Consider the following 15,000-nt stretch of genomic DNA (forward strand, 5'->3'; position numbering starts at 1 on the left):
CACAAACAGGTGGGGTAAACACAAAAATCCTCAAATCATGACTCACGGGATAATAACACGATACAGAGAACAGCACAGGGTAAGACTGGAGTAGCTCACATTAACGTTTTTCAACACATAAATCACCCGTCCCAGACTGAGAGCTCTGTGTTGGGTCCTTTTGACTCACCATGTAAGGGTAACCATTTAAGGAGTAGCAGTACAGAAAGGCATCGTTGATTCTGTGTTTGGAGAAGGTGGCCAGTCCACTTCCTATGACACCACTGGAAGACAAATGATCAACATGAGGTCATGAAACCCAAAAGAACACTGTCAAGCAAAACATAAGTAGAATCTATAGAAGAGTAGAATCTAAAAGCAGTAGAATGTGTACAATCTAAGTAGAACCTTGGAAATGTAATGCTGTGAAGCGGGCAAGGGCAAGAGTATTGTAGCTGTCTGTGGGCATCTTCTGCTATACGACACTACTTTGTATTTGTTTATAGTCGTCTTTTCGGACATGGTTGACGAAGAAAAGAAAACGGTTTGCTCCCAGTGATTTGTGCGAATAAACACAAATGAACGCGAAAATGTGCTTCATTCACGCGAACAATTTGCTTCGCGTTTGGTGTGAACACAGCATAAGTAGAATGTAAAGTAAAATCTAAATACAGTAGAATATGTGCATAATCTAAGTAGAATCTAAGAAAGTAAAGCTCTGTCAGTCTAACACGTGGCTTTTGCAGAACACTCTTTAATGATTTAGTGAGGGGATTAGAACAAGGTGAGGGGGAACTAAACTTTGATTAATCCCAAACTTGTGCCCCGGTAAGGAGGAGGTGAGGGAAGTATTAAGAGAAGCTTGGGAAAATTCCTCTGTGTCTGGGAAAAACACACAGACACCCACAAAACGAACTTACCTTTTGAAGTAATGAGAGTGAGGGTGGCTACAGGCAAGCTTATTTTTCAAGAAGAGGTAGTCTTTTTCACTCCATACCTGAGTGGAAAGAATGAAGACACAGCTGAACACAAAACACATATTAGTGAAGCCATTTAGAATACATCTGTGGTGAACTGATACTTGAAAGATAAGGAAGGAGATTTTAAGGCCTTGGTTGTATGCCCAAACAGCGATGACAGCTGGGAGACTGAGAGAATGGAGGTGTCTTTAAGCAACATACCAACATATCACTTGAACTGATGGGTATGAACAGGTTTGTGAGTGTGTGTGTCTGTGTGAGTGTGTATGTATGTGAGTGTGTGTTTGTCTGTGTATGTGTGTGTGTGTGTGTGTGAGAGAGAGAGAGACAGAGAGATAGCCTGACAGAGAGAGAGTGCAAATATTTAGAGGTACTGAGTGTTCACAAAAAGGAGAAAGATAAATAGTGTGTGTGTGTGCGCGCACGAGTGTGTGTGTGTGTGTTAGCCAACCTCCTGCAGCAAGACGATATCATACCCGTCCCTGCTCAGCAGTTCCGCAACCATAGCATAGCGCTGAGAACAGTGTTTGCTGAGGTAACGGATGCCCCTAAGAAGACGAACAAAGTAGACAGCATGAACTGCACTGTGGGCTTGGACCCACTGCACTGTGGGCTCGGGCCCCCTGCAGTGTGGGCTTGGGCCCACTGTACTGTGGGAAGTCCAGATGTATCTGTACCCAGATCACTGGTTAGTCTGTATTTGGTGGCACAATCAATATTATTTCTTGTCATTATGTGCCTTTTTTCAATTTCCTGGCTAACATGCTCGTCTGCGATGCTACCATGTACCAAGTTTTAAAGAATGTTTCCAAAGTTTAAAAAAATATTTTTGAAAAATAATTCTAATCAAAAGTTTCTAAAGGTTGAAAAAAAGGTGGGGGGGGCAGGTTTTTAATAAATATTTTTGAAAGGTTGAAAATATTAAAACGTTTGAGGACTTTATACTCTACTGTACTCTGTTCTGCTTTACTCTGTTTTATGGTTCTCTGTTCTCCCCTCCCCTCTTCCTTTCACTGTATGAAGCGTGACACTAAGTAGTTATAATGGCTTTTTATTTAAGTATATGTCAGAGCCCACACCTCACCTCTTTACTTTAACTTTAGTGAAAAAGTGGTCGGTACTTCAACTTTTACCAGGGTCTTTTTAAACATGAGTACTTCTACTTGAGTGAAGGGTGTGTTTTGCCTTCTCTGGTAATACTTAAGATAATACTTCAGAGTAGCTACTCAGTAACGTCATAATACTTAGCATCCTTATTTTACTCAGAAACGTAATAATACTTACGAGGACCATCACAGTACTCACCAGCAGTTGAGAGAGAACACTCTCAACCTGAGCGGATCTATCGCTGTCATCGGAGCACTCGGGTCAGCAGTCATAGTGAACTACCGCAGAGATTGGTTCCTGGAGAGAACACAAAACTGACGACGTCAGTCAGAGAAGAAAGACACGATAATAAACACTTACGATGCACATGAATGACCTCTGATACATAATTCTAGTAGATTTTACAGTCACCTTTAATTGTGCTACACGGTGCAAAATGAAGAATGCCAGACAAGCATTATTTTTTGTAAAACTTTACATAGAGCTTCATAATTCGACGTAAACAGGACTTGAAACACCGAATTCACAGTAGATTCACATTGTCAAAATGTATTATAACACTGTGCTGAAGAAAGATATCGTATCCAAAGTTAGATGAGATGCCCAGAGTGCAGTGTGTGAACTACAGTCATTACTGGGCCTGATGACGATTATTTGAAGTTCTAGATACTGTAGGCAGCTAAAACGTACTGTACTTGTTCTATATTTCTGAGTTGTTACATAATATTTCTGACATAACCTGTCACGGCCTCGTTGACCAATATCACCAACTCATGTTCTTTCGCCAGTAAAAGTGACATATTGCTTTTTATTTCAATGGCTAGCTAGCTAATATTTCAACTGAATGAACTTACCGGTTGATGATAGCTGGTTCGCAGTGCGGTGCGACGGTGGAGTGACTTCTACAATGTCAACAGACACCGACTGATCGACCACACCGTGACAGTTCAAACTGACCACACACAACCAGAGACATATAGAAGTAACTAGCTACCATTGGCTAAAATTACGAACATAACTAAGAAGGAGCCAAATGTGGTAACTGACCAGCTAAATGTATACAGTAGCTAGCTAGCTACTATCTGGTTGAAAACAAGCCTTCAAAATAAAAGTACCCTGCTCGCTGACTCCTCTGGACTCTGGACTATCCTTGAGTCGTTGCAGAATCATAAAGAGCAAGTCCTTTACAGTGTTGCGGTCTCAATTGAAAACATGAAAAACTACTTAGTCTAGTTTGGAATCTTCCCATCATTACAGCAATGTGTTTTTAGCAATGCAATAAGACTCAGACTGACTAAATAAAACAAACATATTTAATAGGTTTTCTGGGGAAAATTTCCCTAAAGGCACCATGCGTCTTTTATTGTTAGGATACACATTTTGATTTGATTATATAATACAACCCCTTTACTCTGAAGATAACAGATAATACAAAAAGGCAATGCACAATGGTAACTAAGGCCTCAAGAACCCCCCTTCAACCAAAAACTTGCCAACACCGTTTTGATTATGATACAGAACATCTCACCAATGTCAACACAAACACACATTTTCAATGGGTGCATATGGCGTCCACTGAAAGTCCAAAACAACAAATAAAAACAATATTAATCATGATTATAAAAAAACAAGATACTGTAAAAAAAAAGAGACAAACATCTGAGAAATCTGCTAGTAAATGTTTAGCAGTTGTTTAGCATGACATTCAAGGCCAGGTGTGAGCCCACCTCAGGGTCTGATACATGATAAGGGTGAGACCGACAGGTTCAAAGTAGATAAGACTCTCTCCCTCTCTCCCTCTCTCTTTCTCTCCCTCTCTCTGTCTCCCTCTCTCTTTCTCTCCCTCTCTCTGTCTCCCTCTCTCGGTCTCTGTCTCCCTCTCTCTGTCTCCCTCTCTCGGTCTCTGTCTCCCTCTCTCCCTCTCTCTGTCTCCCTCTCTCTTTCTCTCCCTCTCTCTGTCTCCCTCTCTCTTTCTCTCCCTCTCTCCCTCTCTCTGTCTCCCCCTCTCTCTGTCTCCCTCTCTCGGTCTCTGTCTCCCTCTCTCTGTCTCCCTCTCTCTTTCTCTCCCTCTCTCCCTCTCTCTGTCTCCCCCTCTCTCTGTCTCCCTCTCTCGGTCTCTGTCGCCCTCTCTCTTTCTCTCCCTCTCTCTGTCTCCCCCTCTCTCTGTCTCCCTCTCTCTCTCTCTCTCTCTGTGTCCCTCTCTCTCGCTGTCCCTCTCTCTCTCTCTCTCTCTCTCTCTCTCTCTCTCTTTCTCTGTCTCTACAGTGGATCCAAGAGCTGGCAGTTCATCTAGTTGTATAGTTCTCTTGCCAGTTATCTGTCATTACATGTCAGTATATAGTCGCAACACAACCATTGCAATGGTAAAAGACAAACATCACCCATAGCCCAGACCTTCCCATCTCTCGTGTGTTCAAACCCTATAAATAACAATCAATGGTCACACTCACCCCCAGCACCAGAGAAAACAGCTGATCGTAAAAAAAACCCACAGCAGCTGTTTTTTTTTCTCTCTTCCCCCAATGGTAAAAATATCTTCAGGGGGATAGGAATATTGTTTAGTTTGATGCACACGGACAACCTTATGTACATTACGATATTCTAAATTCATCCAGTATCATTGTTTAACCCTCGTGCTGCCTTCGGGTCACATGACCCAAAGGTTCATAACGAACCATCGTTGTGTTTACCCAATTTTACCCAATACAAAAACAAATAAAAATAATTTTCTTTTAACCTTCGCAATGTGGGGGGTCTGAGACAGCCCAACGGTTAAAAGAAAATGCTTCACTTTGTCTTTGTATGCGGTAAATTTGTCGCAATACGACGGTGGGTCACAATGACTGATGGGTCAGAACGACCCGAAGATAACACGAGGGTTAAAGATGTCAAATTGATCTGGAAGTTCACAGGAAAACATACAAAGTCTGTATAAACACGTAAATAACATGCAGTCTTTCCCTCCTCCTTGTTGCAGAGGGGAAACACTGTTGCTTTCTGACTGCTGGAATCTCGGTGCTGAGTTCAAGTTGATCACAAACATAAACAAGAGCGCAACATACTCCTATGTAACACACATCACTGTAGCATTCACAGCACATAAACTGTTCATTTCGATCAGGCTACATATAACTCAGAAACTCAAGAAAATAAACACTTGTCTGTACCCTTTCTTGATCCTTTAGTGCACTTAGGCACTTGTTTTGTTGTTTAGGCCCCTGAAAACAACAGGGATCGAGAGAGAAGGGAACACGCCAGGATACCGGACCCGTCAGACGGATAGTGGGTCCTCTGATCTAGTCTAGACTTAGAAACTCTTGGTACACTTGGACCATAGACAAACGTGTAACCTTTCATTTTTTGATCAAATAAGAAAACCTAACAGCTGTAAGGTTTTCCACAGTCTGCCGGGATGAATCTGATGCTTCAAAATTATACATTTGAGGGGTAAAATGCATAGTTAGGTCAAGTTTACAATTGCTTGGTGAATTCATTTTCTCTCCAGCATCTCTATGCTTTTCTCAAGAGGTAGTCATAATAAGGCAATCGCAAGTGGCAGACTGAAGTGCTTGTCTTTGGAGAAAGGCACTAGTCATATCTATCGATCAATCGATCAACCGATCTATCTATCGATCTATCTATCTATCACACCGTTTTGTTGGACAGCTCTACAATTCTTCAGTTTGTTTTTCTTTGTTTATTCTCGTTCGTGGTCCTTGTTTCCGCACGGTTCCAATCTGTATAAATACACGGCTCCTAGTCCTCTGTGTTCCCTTGCAAAATACTCTTTTCACCATAAACACATTCTCAGTCCCTCTGTGAATATGTTTCTATATACATTTATTATCGTCACCGAGGTCAACCACCCCCTCTGAGCACGTTTATATAAACTAGTAAGAAGCAGGCTTTTCATCAAAAAATTTTTTTTATCTTGATGTCTTTTCACTGTTTGTTGAGACTTCACTTTCTTGCTCTGAGTGGATGTATGCAAAGGAGCCGGGGATGTTTAAGTGTCTCTCGGACAACTGAGTGGGAAGAGGAGAGGTGGTGTCATGTAGGTTCCTGTCAGCCTTCTCCTTCCCTGAAGAGCTTGTTAGTCTTTGACAAGTCTGTAAACGTGATACTGAGCTCCGTGTTCGCTCGTCGAGACCTCGAACACAAACGCTATGCAGAGCAAGGTCTCCTGGGTATCCCTGTTAGTCACCACCTGCAGAAGCAACACAGCGCAAACTAAATGTCAGCATGCGAACAAATCTACCTGGTAAAAACACTGCATGAGAATGTGACAAGACATACGACTTAATGGAGTTTTTATCCACATGAAACCACCAAAATAACCGTTATATTTTGTCTATTTTATGTTGTGCATTTGTGGCAAACAAATGTGTTATTTTGTGCTGCAGTGCAGTGTTCTGCCGTGTACCTGCAGGATGGTGAAGTTCTCCAGAACACTGTTCATCATGTACTTCTCCGGCAGGTGTTTGAGCTTGTGGATGAAGTTGATCATGTACTCACACATGGGGGAGCGATGGATCCTAAACACACACTTCCCCCCTTCCACCCTGGGGTACTCCGTCTGAAACACACACTCAGTTCAGCCAAGCGGAAAAAGAGTCCTCTCATTTAAATACAACAATTGAGAGCTTGATACTCTCTAATATTTTCATTATATTCATATTCGAAGTGTAGTTAATATAGACCGTATTCATATACTTGACAACTTTAATATATGTAAGTATGGTTTATATTCATAAATACACTTTCCAAGGATACTATAAGTATAATATGTTTTCGCCATTTAATTTCTTTCCGCCAAAATGAGATCCCGCCCCTTGGTGACAGCAGAAAGGACAGGCTCACCTCCACCTTCTCCACCACCTGCTTGCCGAAGGAGCAGACCTTGGTGGACACGGTGATGCTGCTGTTCTCAGAGCTGCTGTACTGGCTGCTCACGCCGTAGAACGACCCTGGGCCATCCTGCATGCCACTGCTGTTCAGGTCCGCCTGCACACACACACACACACACACACACACACACACACACTTAGAAAGGCAAGGTACTAGTCCCCAGCAGGCCTCAGCATGTTGACAACCACACTGCCAAGACAGAACAGAACGAGACCCAGCAGACAGGAGCTCCCCCTGGTGGCAACACCAGTGAACTGTCAAGTCACGATAACATTGAGTCAGAAACGACCACAACACACCCAGAACTTGACCAGGAAGAAGGCGTTCTGTGGCCCGTTCTCGTACAGCTCCTTCAGCCCGCCCTTCTTCTCTGGGAACTTGTCGTAGATCTGCCTGATGTCCACGGCCTCGAGGAGAGGGTCGCTGTAGGAGGGGTTCGTCTGCCCGATGTGGACGAACAGGTGTTTGCTGTACTGCACAGAGGAGAGAGGCAGGAGGAACAGTTAGGTCTGGAAGTTATATTTTTATAATATTTATATATATATTGATAATATTTTGGGATGGTTACTTAGTAGCTGGAGGTGATAAGAGTTCCTTAAGTATATACACAAGAATACTTTGGTCGATAACGTCATATGTTCATTTAGCAGCCTTGAACCTGCCCCCCCACCCCCCCCCCCCCCCCCCCCAGAGCTCCTCTCACATTGTCCGGGTCTCTCTGGATCTCCATGAAGGCGGAGTACTCCAGCATCCGCAGCTTGGAGGAGGCGATGGTGCGGTCCTGCCACACAGGCACGGCGGTGGCTGCTGGGGGGAGGGGGGGCGCCAGGGGCTCATAGGCTGAAACACACACACACAGATATACACACACACACACACACAGATACACACACACACACACACACACACAGATACACACACACACACACACACACACACAGATACACACACAGATACACACACAAACACACACACACAGATATACACACACACACACAGATACACACACACACACACACACAGATACACACACACACACACACACAGATACACACACAGATACACACACAAACACACACACACAGATATACACACACACACACAGATACACACACAGATACACACACAAAGACACACACACACAGATACACACACACACAGATACACACACAAAGACACACACACAGATATACACACACACACAGATACACACACAAAGACACACACACAGATACACACACACACAGATACACACACAGATACACACACAAACACACACACACAGATATACACACACACACACAGATACACACACAGATACACACACAAAGACACACACACAGATATACACACACACACAGATACACACACAAAGACACACACACAGATATACACACACACACAGATACACACACAAAGACACACACACAGATACACACACACACAGATACACACACAAAGACACACACACAGATATACACACACACACAGATACACACACAAAGACACACACACAGATATACACACACACACAGATACACACACAAAGACACACACACAGATATACACACACACACAGATACACACACAAAGACACACACACAGATACACACACACACAGATACACACACAAAGACACACACACAGATATACACACACACACAGATACACACACAAAGACACACACACAGATATACACACACACACAGATACACACACAAAGACACACACACAGATATACACACACACAGATACACACACAAAGACAGACACACAGATACACACACACACAGATACACACACAAAGACACACACACAGATATACACACACACACACAGATACACACACAAAGACACACACACAGATACACACACACACAGATACACACACAAAGACACACACACAGATATACACACACACACAGATACACACACAAAGACACACACACAGATATACACACACACACAGATACACACACAAAGACACACACACAGATACACACACACACACAGATACACACACAAAGACACACACACAGATATACACACACACACAGATACACACACAAAGACACACACACAGATACACACACAAAGACACACACACAGATACACACACAGATACAGACACACAGTGAAGTCAGGCAAGGTTTTAGCAGCTGTAGTTGATGTGACACTAGCTCCGCTGGTCTCCATACTCACTTGATAAGGCTGGAGCTACAGGCCCTACCAGGTTAGGGTACGGGCTCTGTGCAAAAGGCTTGATGCTGAAAGAGAACAGTTAGGTCAGTGAGAGACGAGTCTAACATCACATTATCAACACTCTGGAGGGTTCACTGTAGGGCATAGGAGTTACTTAAACACGTCACTATTAAGGTGGCACAAAATGGCCGCCGTGAGGTTTCGTGGTAGCGACCGTGGGTTAGCGTGCGAGACGCGGGCGTGTGTGACTGCACCAGCTGGATGACGGTGCACCTCTGCTTCTCTCTTACAGAAGCTCCCTCCTGCCTGTGTGAGATCAAGCAGCGATGTGAGCTCTGTTTTACAACCTTGTCTGTTCTCTCTTATCTCCTGTTAGCTCTGAGCGCCTCTCAACACACCTAAAGGACTTTTTATTATGTTTTCTGACTGGGACCTTTTATTTGTTGATGCCTGGTGGTGAAGTTATTGCAGGCAGGGCCGTGACTACAAGGTGTTAGGTGTGGGGGTGAGGTCAGTGTGGGAGTGTGGTCAGTGTGGGGGTGTGGTCAGTGTGGGGGTGTGGTCAGTGTGGGTGTGTGGTCAGTGTGGGGGTGTGGTCAGTGTGGGGGTGTGGTCAGTGTGGGTGTGTGGTCAGTGTGGGGGTGTGGTCAGTGTGGGTGTGTGGTCAGTGTGGGGGTGTGGTTGGTGTGGGGGTGTGGTCGGTGTAGGGGTGTGGTCGATGTGGGGGTGTGGTCGATGTTGGGGTGTGGTCGGTGTGGGGGTGTGGTCGATGTGGGGGTGTGGTCGGTGTGGGGGTGTGGTCGGTGTGGGGGTGTGGTCGATGTGGGGGTGTGGTCGATGTGGGGGTGTGGTCGATGTGGGGGTGTGGTCGATGTGGGGGTGTGGGGGGGTGTGGGGGGTGGTCGATGTGGGGGTGTGGTCGGTGTGGGGGTGTGGTCGGTGTGGGGGTGTGGGGGTGTGGGGGTGTGGTCGATGTGGGGGTGTGGTCGGTGTGGGGGTGTGGTCGATGTGGGGGTGTGGTCGGTGTGGGGGTGTGGTCGATGTAGGGGTGTGGTCGGTGTGGGGGTGTGGTCGGTGTGGTCGGTGTGGGGGTGTGGTCGGTGTGGTCGGTGTGGGGGTGTGGTCGGTGTGGGGGTGTGGTCGGTGTGGTCGGTGTGGGGGTGTGGTCGGTGTGGGGGTGTGGTCGGTGTGGGGGTGTGGTCGGTGTGGGGGTGTGGGGGTGTGGTCGGTGTGGGGGTGTGGTCGGTGTGGGGGTGTGGGGGTGTGGTCGGTGTGGGGGTGTGGGGCTGTGGTCGTGTTGGGGTGAAACAGTCAGTGCTGCCTGGAGCCACAGCAGGTCTGCGGAGGGGAACTCACGCGTAGCTGGCCCGGCCAAGCCCAGGTCCCCGGCCCTGGTTCAGCTCTAGTACCAGCCTGGGGTGCACAAATGTGATCTGTTAAACAAGCCACAGCCCCCAGCCTCAACCTCAGTCCCCCCCACCCCACCCTCAGACAGATCTGGACCAGTCACATCTGTCATACAGTCACAACACACTGGGGGTGCACTTGATGTGGTACGTTGGAACCACTGGAAAGGGCCCAACAGTTTGTTACTCTCTAGGGTTTGACCCAGGTCGGCTGCCCGTTTCCCTCACATGTAGTCATAATCATTCACTCCTATGCAGACGTCCACAGTGGAGACCCAGAGGGGGGGTCTAGGCTGGACAGCAGGCCCAGAAAAATGCCCTGCGTGAGGGGTACTTACTCCTGAGAGGGTCCTGGTTGTCCCGGGATGGGGGTGGGCCAGAACTGGAGGAGACAGAATCAACACAACATTTACTGTCCTGCATCATCAACTCATCATCAACTGCATGCGCAACTGCATACTGGGCACATTCACAAACTCAGAAGTGGTATTTTAAATCACGTGTGGGCCAAGGATCTGGGGGGGGGGTCTTACCCTGGCATGTGGAGGGTAAGGGGGCTGTGGCAGTGGGGGCAGCTGGCTCTTGATCAGGCTGGGAGACACAATCTGAGCTGACGACAGTGCTGCCATGTTCTGGAGGGCCTTGTCTTTAGAGGCCTGGTCCTGGGGGCAGAGCACACATGAGGCCTGTGTCCACCAGGGGGCGCCAGCACACCCACCAACACAGAGCGCTGGTCACAAGCTAGCTCAGCGCAAGAAACAAACACAGATCAATAATCATTATTCTCTTACTTAAACTTAAAATAATCACAACTATCGTAACGTTAATAATTTTACTTTTGCTTATAATCTTAGTGTCATCTATACAGTTGTCATGATATTCAGTGGTAGATTCAGGATGGATAGTTAGCAGAGTAACCTTACAGCCCCGTAATCAGACAGACCATCCCATTCAATTGTGTAATACATATTACACAGCAATGTTTTAAGTGGCCAATAAAGATATTGTATGAGTGTGATGTTGATGGAATGTTCCACTGATACATATTTCCAGAGAAAGCAGAGAAAGATGAGATTGGTTACCATGGTTACTACGTTACTACGGAAGCTGAAATGGTTACAGTTACTATGGTGATCATAACGATGGAAGCTGAAACAGTTACAGTTACTATGGTGATCATAACGATGGAATCTTAAACGGTTACAGTTACTATGGTGATCATAACGATGGAAGCCAAGAGAGTTACTATGGTGATCGTAACAATGGAAGCTGAAACGGTTACTGTGGTGATCATCCACTTCTGTTTGCGAAAAGGAAACAGAAGGTGTGGAGGGTTGAGACAGGCAGCTGGCACCTGCAGCTGGCACCTCCAGGAGGCGCTCAGCTTGCAGACTGTCAACCGTCATGGTTGGAAGACTGTGTGCTACTTCTGGAGAATCACAGGACACAACTGATGTACTTTATCTCCAAAGCACCCAAGAATGTTGGCTTCTCTCTCCAGGCAAAACTGACAGCTTTGTGATGGATATTTATCATACTAATGCTGTGCTGACAGGAGTTAACGCTTTGAGTGAGATTGATCCAGTTGTCCTTCAGTGGCCCCACACCTACACTGGTTTTCTAAAACCTTACACACAAACTCTTCCCACCTTGAGGAGATTTTCATGTTTTACTCAGCAAATCTCATTGCAAGACACTGTATGCGACCGGTCAACAAACACTGACCATGTCAAGATAAATAGATAAGATAAGTAACAGCCATGACGAGGGGATCCCCAAGCACAATCACCATGTGCAAGCAAGCTGCAGCATGGAGCGAAGCTGGCCGCACCAGGAACTATGCACTGTGACGTGGTTTAGAGTCATCTGTTTCCTTAATCACTGTAAAGCGCAGAGCAGGGGAGGGGTGTATGTGGGGGGTTGGGGGGGGGGGGGGTTGCCATGCCAGCAGAGGGCAGAAGCGACAAGGCACTGACAAGCAGAAGGGGGAGGGGGGGGGGGGGGTAGGCTGAGGGGGGAGTTGGAGGGTTGGGGGGGGGGGAAGGTATCGCAAAAGTCAAATCCACTTACCAAATTCATGGCCTAAATCAAAGGAGAAAGAATCCATTAGTAACTGTGAAACACTACAGTACAGTTAGGCTAGGGTTGTCACGGCAAATCAGGCTTTTCACTACAAGCCAGAGATGGCTTTGTCAAAGGCTCATAAACTTTCATTCATCGTAATTCGCACTGCCTAAGACAGATCAATCGAGGATGTTGAATAAATGATATAGTTAAGATTGCAACAGAGATTCCATGTCCAAATTACTGAACATCACAGAACATCTGCTTGATTATATACATACTGTATATACATACTGTGTCTGTATATTTATTTGTTTATTAAGATGTATCGACAATAGAGAGTAAACATCAACAACAGCACAGGTCATGAGGACAGAAATTCAATATTGAATGGTGACAACATCCAAGTACTGTTTTATCTGCCTCATTAGAACATACACATGTGTATAGTAATGGACAGAAAGGATCCATTCTCACATTTTGCTGATGGAAAGGAATAATCATAACTAGGATATTTTGAGTTTTCCTCAACATGGCATGGCCGAATAACACACAAAGTGATATCAAAGAACGTAGAACTCGAATTAGGTTTAACATGTTGGTCTCTGTTCCAGGTGTTGACAGAAGTTGATTTGAGAGAGGGCAGGAGAGACCTGTAGAGGCTGGGCCGTCAGAACGGGGAGAAGATGGAGGACAGAGAAAGGGTGAGGAAGGTCTGTAGGCCGAGGAAAGCGTGGCTGACACCAGGACAGACATGAAGCAGGAGGCCAGGCGTCATGCAGCGCTGACACACCCGTCACCTCGCTCCTCACAGCGACGCTTCGCTAAGCTCTAGCGCCCAACAGGCGTGTTGTGTGTATCAGTGTGTTGTGTGTATCAGTGTGTTGTGTGTATCAGTGTGTTGGTCAAGGCCTGGCCTTGGTTACCGTGTGTGTCAGTGTTGGTTCAGACCTGTACTCTTTATATTGAGCTTGCATGTTTGCTAGAGGAGGAGTCTCCTAATGACCCTGCAGTATGAGTATGATGGATGGACGGATGGATGGAGGAAAAACTGCAGAGCCACAATCCACCCCCAGATGCAGATCCAGCCTTCCTGACCTCTCCTTTCCTCCTTCTCTCCTCCTCCTCTCCTCCTTCTCTCCTCCTTCTCCTCCTCTTTTCCTCCTTCTCTCCTCCTCCTCCTCCTCCACTCCTCCTTCCCTCCTCCTCCACTGTCTTCCTCTTCCTTCTCCACTCCTCCTCCTTTCCTCCTTCTCTCCTCCTCCTCCCCCTCCACTCCTTTCCTCCTCCTGCTCCTCCACTCCTCCTTCACTCCTTCTCCCCTCCTCTAAGCGCCTACCCACACTACACAAAGTGCACTTTGATTTGTCAGCGCAGAAGCCAAGCCTGTTCCCAGCCCCGCCCAGCCCAGCAGAGAAGCGCATACCTTCAGCTTTGACTGGATCTCGCGGGATTTTCTCCGGGCGAGAACCTGTAAGTGGCTAGAAACCTGCAGAGGAGAAGAGCCGAGAGGGGAAGAGAAGAAGAAAAGAAGATGGAGAGAGAGAAAGAGAGAGGGAAGAATAGCCGTAACCAAGGAGAAAGACATGCCCCATCAGTGGTGGGCGAACAGCCCGTGGCAGCACCTACCTTGATACCTGCTTGGTATTCTCTGACTTTCTTCCGTGCTAACACCTGTATGTGACTAGACACCTGGGGGGGTGCGAGACATATTACATGTTTATACAGCATGCACACACACACACACACCTGCAACACACACACCTGTTCACACACATTCAAACACACACACACCTACAACACACACACCTGCTCATACACACATGTTCTCTCTCTCATCCCTCATTCCAGACGATGTCAGTCAGCACAGATTCACACACTCTCAAGGACCAATCACAGCAGCCCAGCCTTTCTCCCCCTGGTCTTTAGGGACCTTGAGACATGCAGGAGGGGGAGCACTGCTCTGCCACCTTTCTGCATCAACCCAACAACAAGAGGTACACAGTTTATAAATGTACTGTGAACTGAGCAAGAGCATCCTTTAGTTTCTCTGACAGTAAGTATATATGTAAGAGTATATGTATTGTATTTAATATCTGGGTTACTTCCACGCCTGGTACGAATCCGTACCTGTTTCCTGGTGCGTGTCTTGCCAGTCCTCAGTTTGATGTACCGAGCTATCAGCTCATTCCGACCTGCAGGGGAGAGAGCAACGGTCAGTCTGAGACGCCAGGAACAGGAAGACCCAGTCTCACAATGTGTGTTTGTGCAGGAAATACATCAAGACTGGAGAAGGTCAAGAGCTGGGAAACAGTAGACAGGTTTAGTGTCACTGAAACATGTCTGGTCGTGAA

The 15,000-nt window shown here is 46.4% G+C and overlaps 2 protein-coding genes across 6 annotated transcripts in view; both read right to left on the bottom strand.

Moving 5' to 3' along the window:
* LOC134020930 (transcriptional enhancer factor TEF-5-like) overlaps nt 1–3,181 on the bottom strand; it is a 6,945-nt gene extending 3,764 nt beyond the window's left edge. Inside the window, exons 1-5 of the mRNA XM_062461325.1 lie at nt 2,921–3,181; nt 2,265–2,363; nt 1,411–1,507; nt 900–976; nt 127–263 (exon numbers count right to left, since the gene is read on the bottom strand). Of these exons, the coding sequence (XP_062317309.1) occupies nt 127–263; nt 900–976; nt 1,411–1,507; nt 2,265–2,338 (385 nt within the window). The 5' untranslated portion in view covers nt 2,339–2,363; nt 2,921–3,181. The remainder of the gene's footprint in view (nt 1–126; nt 264–899; nt 977–1,410; nt 1,508–2,264; nt 2,364–2,920) is intronic.
* A 1,763-nt stretch (nt 3,182–4,944) lies between these two features.
* LOC134029283 (transcriptional enhancer factor TEF-5-like) overlaps nt 4,945–15,000 on the bottom strand; it is a 31,678-nt gene continuing 21,622 nt past the window's right edge. Inside the window, exons 4-16 of one of the 5 annotated variants that reach the window (XM_062473366.1) lie at nt 14,777–14,841; nt 14,276–14,338; nt 14,073–14,135; nt 12,653–12,664; nt 11,116–11,244; nt 10,921–10,964; nt 10,533–10,589; nt 9,177–9,241; nt 7,678–7,814; nt 7,274–7,447; nt 6,927–7,070; nt 6,490–6,642; nt 4,945–6,273 (exon numbers count right to left, since the gene is read on the bottom strand). In XM_062473366.1, the coding sequence (XP_062329350.1) occupies nt 6,160–6,273; nt 6,490–6,642; nt 6,927–7,070; nt 7,274–7,447; nt 7,678–7,814; nt 9,177–9,241; nt 10,533–10,589; nt 10,921–10,964; nt 11,116–11,244; nt 12,653–12,664; nt 14,073–14,135; nt 14,276–14,338; nt 14,777–14,841 (1,220 nt within the window). In that variant the 3' untranslated portion in view covers nt 4,945–6,159. The remainder of the gene's footprint in view (nt 6,274–6,489; nt 6,643–6,926; nt 7,071–7,273; nt 7,448–7,677; nt 7,815–9,176; nt 9,242–10,532; nt 10,590–10,920; nt 10,965–11,115; nt 11,245–12,652; nt 12,665–14,072; nt 14,136–14,275; nt 14,339–14,776; nt 14,842–15,000) is intronic. The other 4 variants (XM_062473382.1, XM_062473373.1, XM_062473389.1 and 1 more) reach the window with 4 other exon arrangements.

Source organism: Osmerus eperlanus, chromosome 1 (assembly GCF_963692335.1).
Source record: "Osmerus eperlanus chromosome 1, fOsmEpe2.1, whole genome shotgun sequence".
Classification (NCBI taxonomy): domain Eukaryota; kingdom Metazoa; phylum Chordata; class Actinopteri; order Osmeriformes; family Osmeridae; genus Osmerus; species Osmerus eperlanus.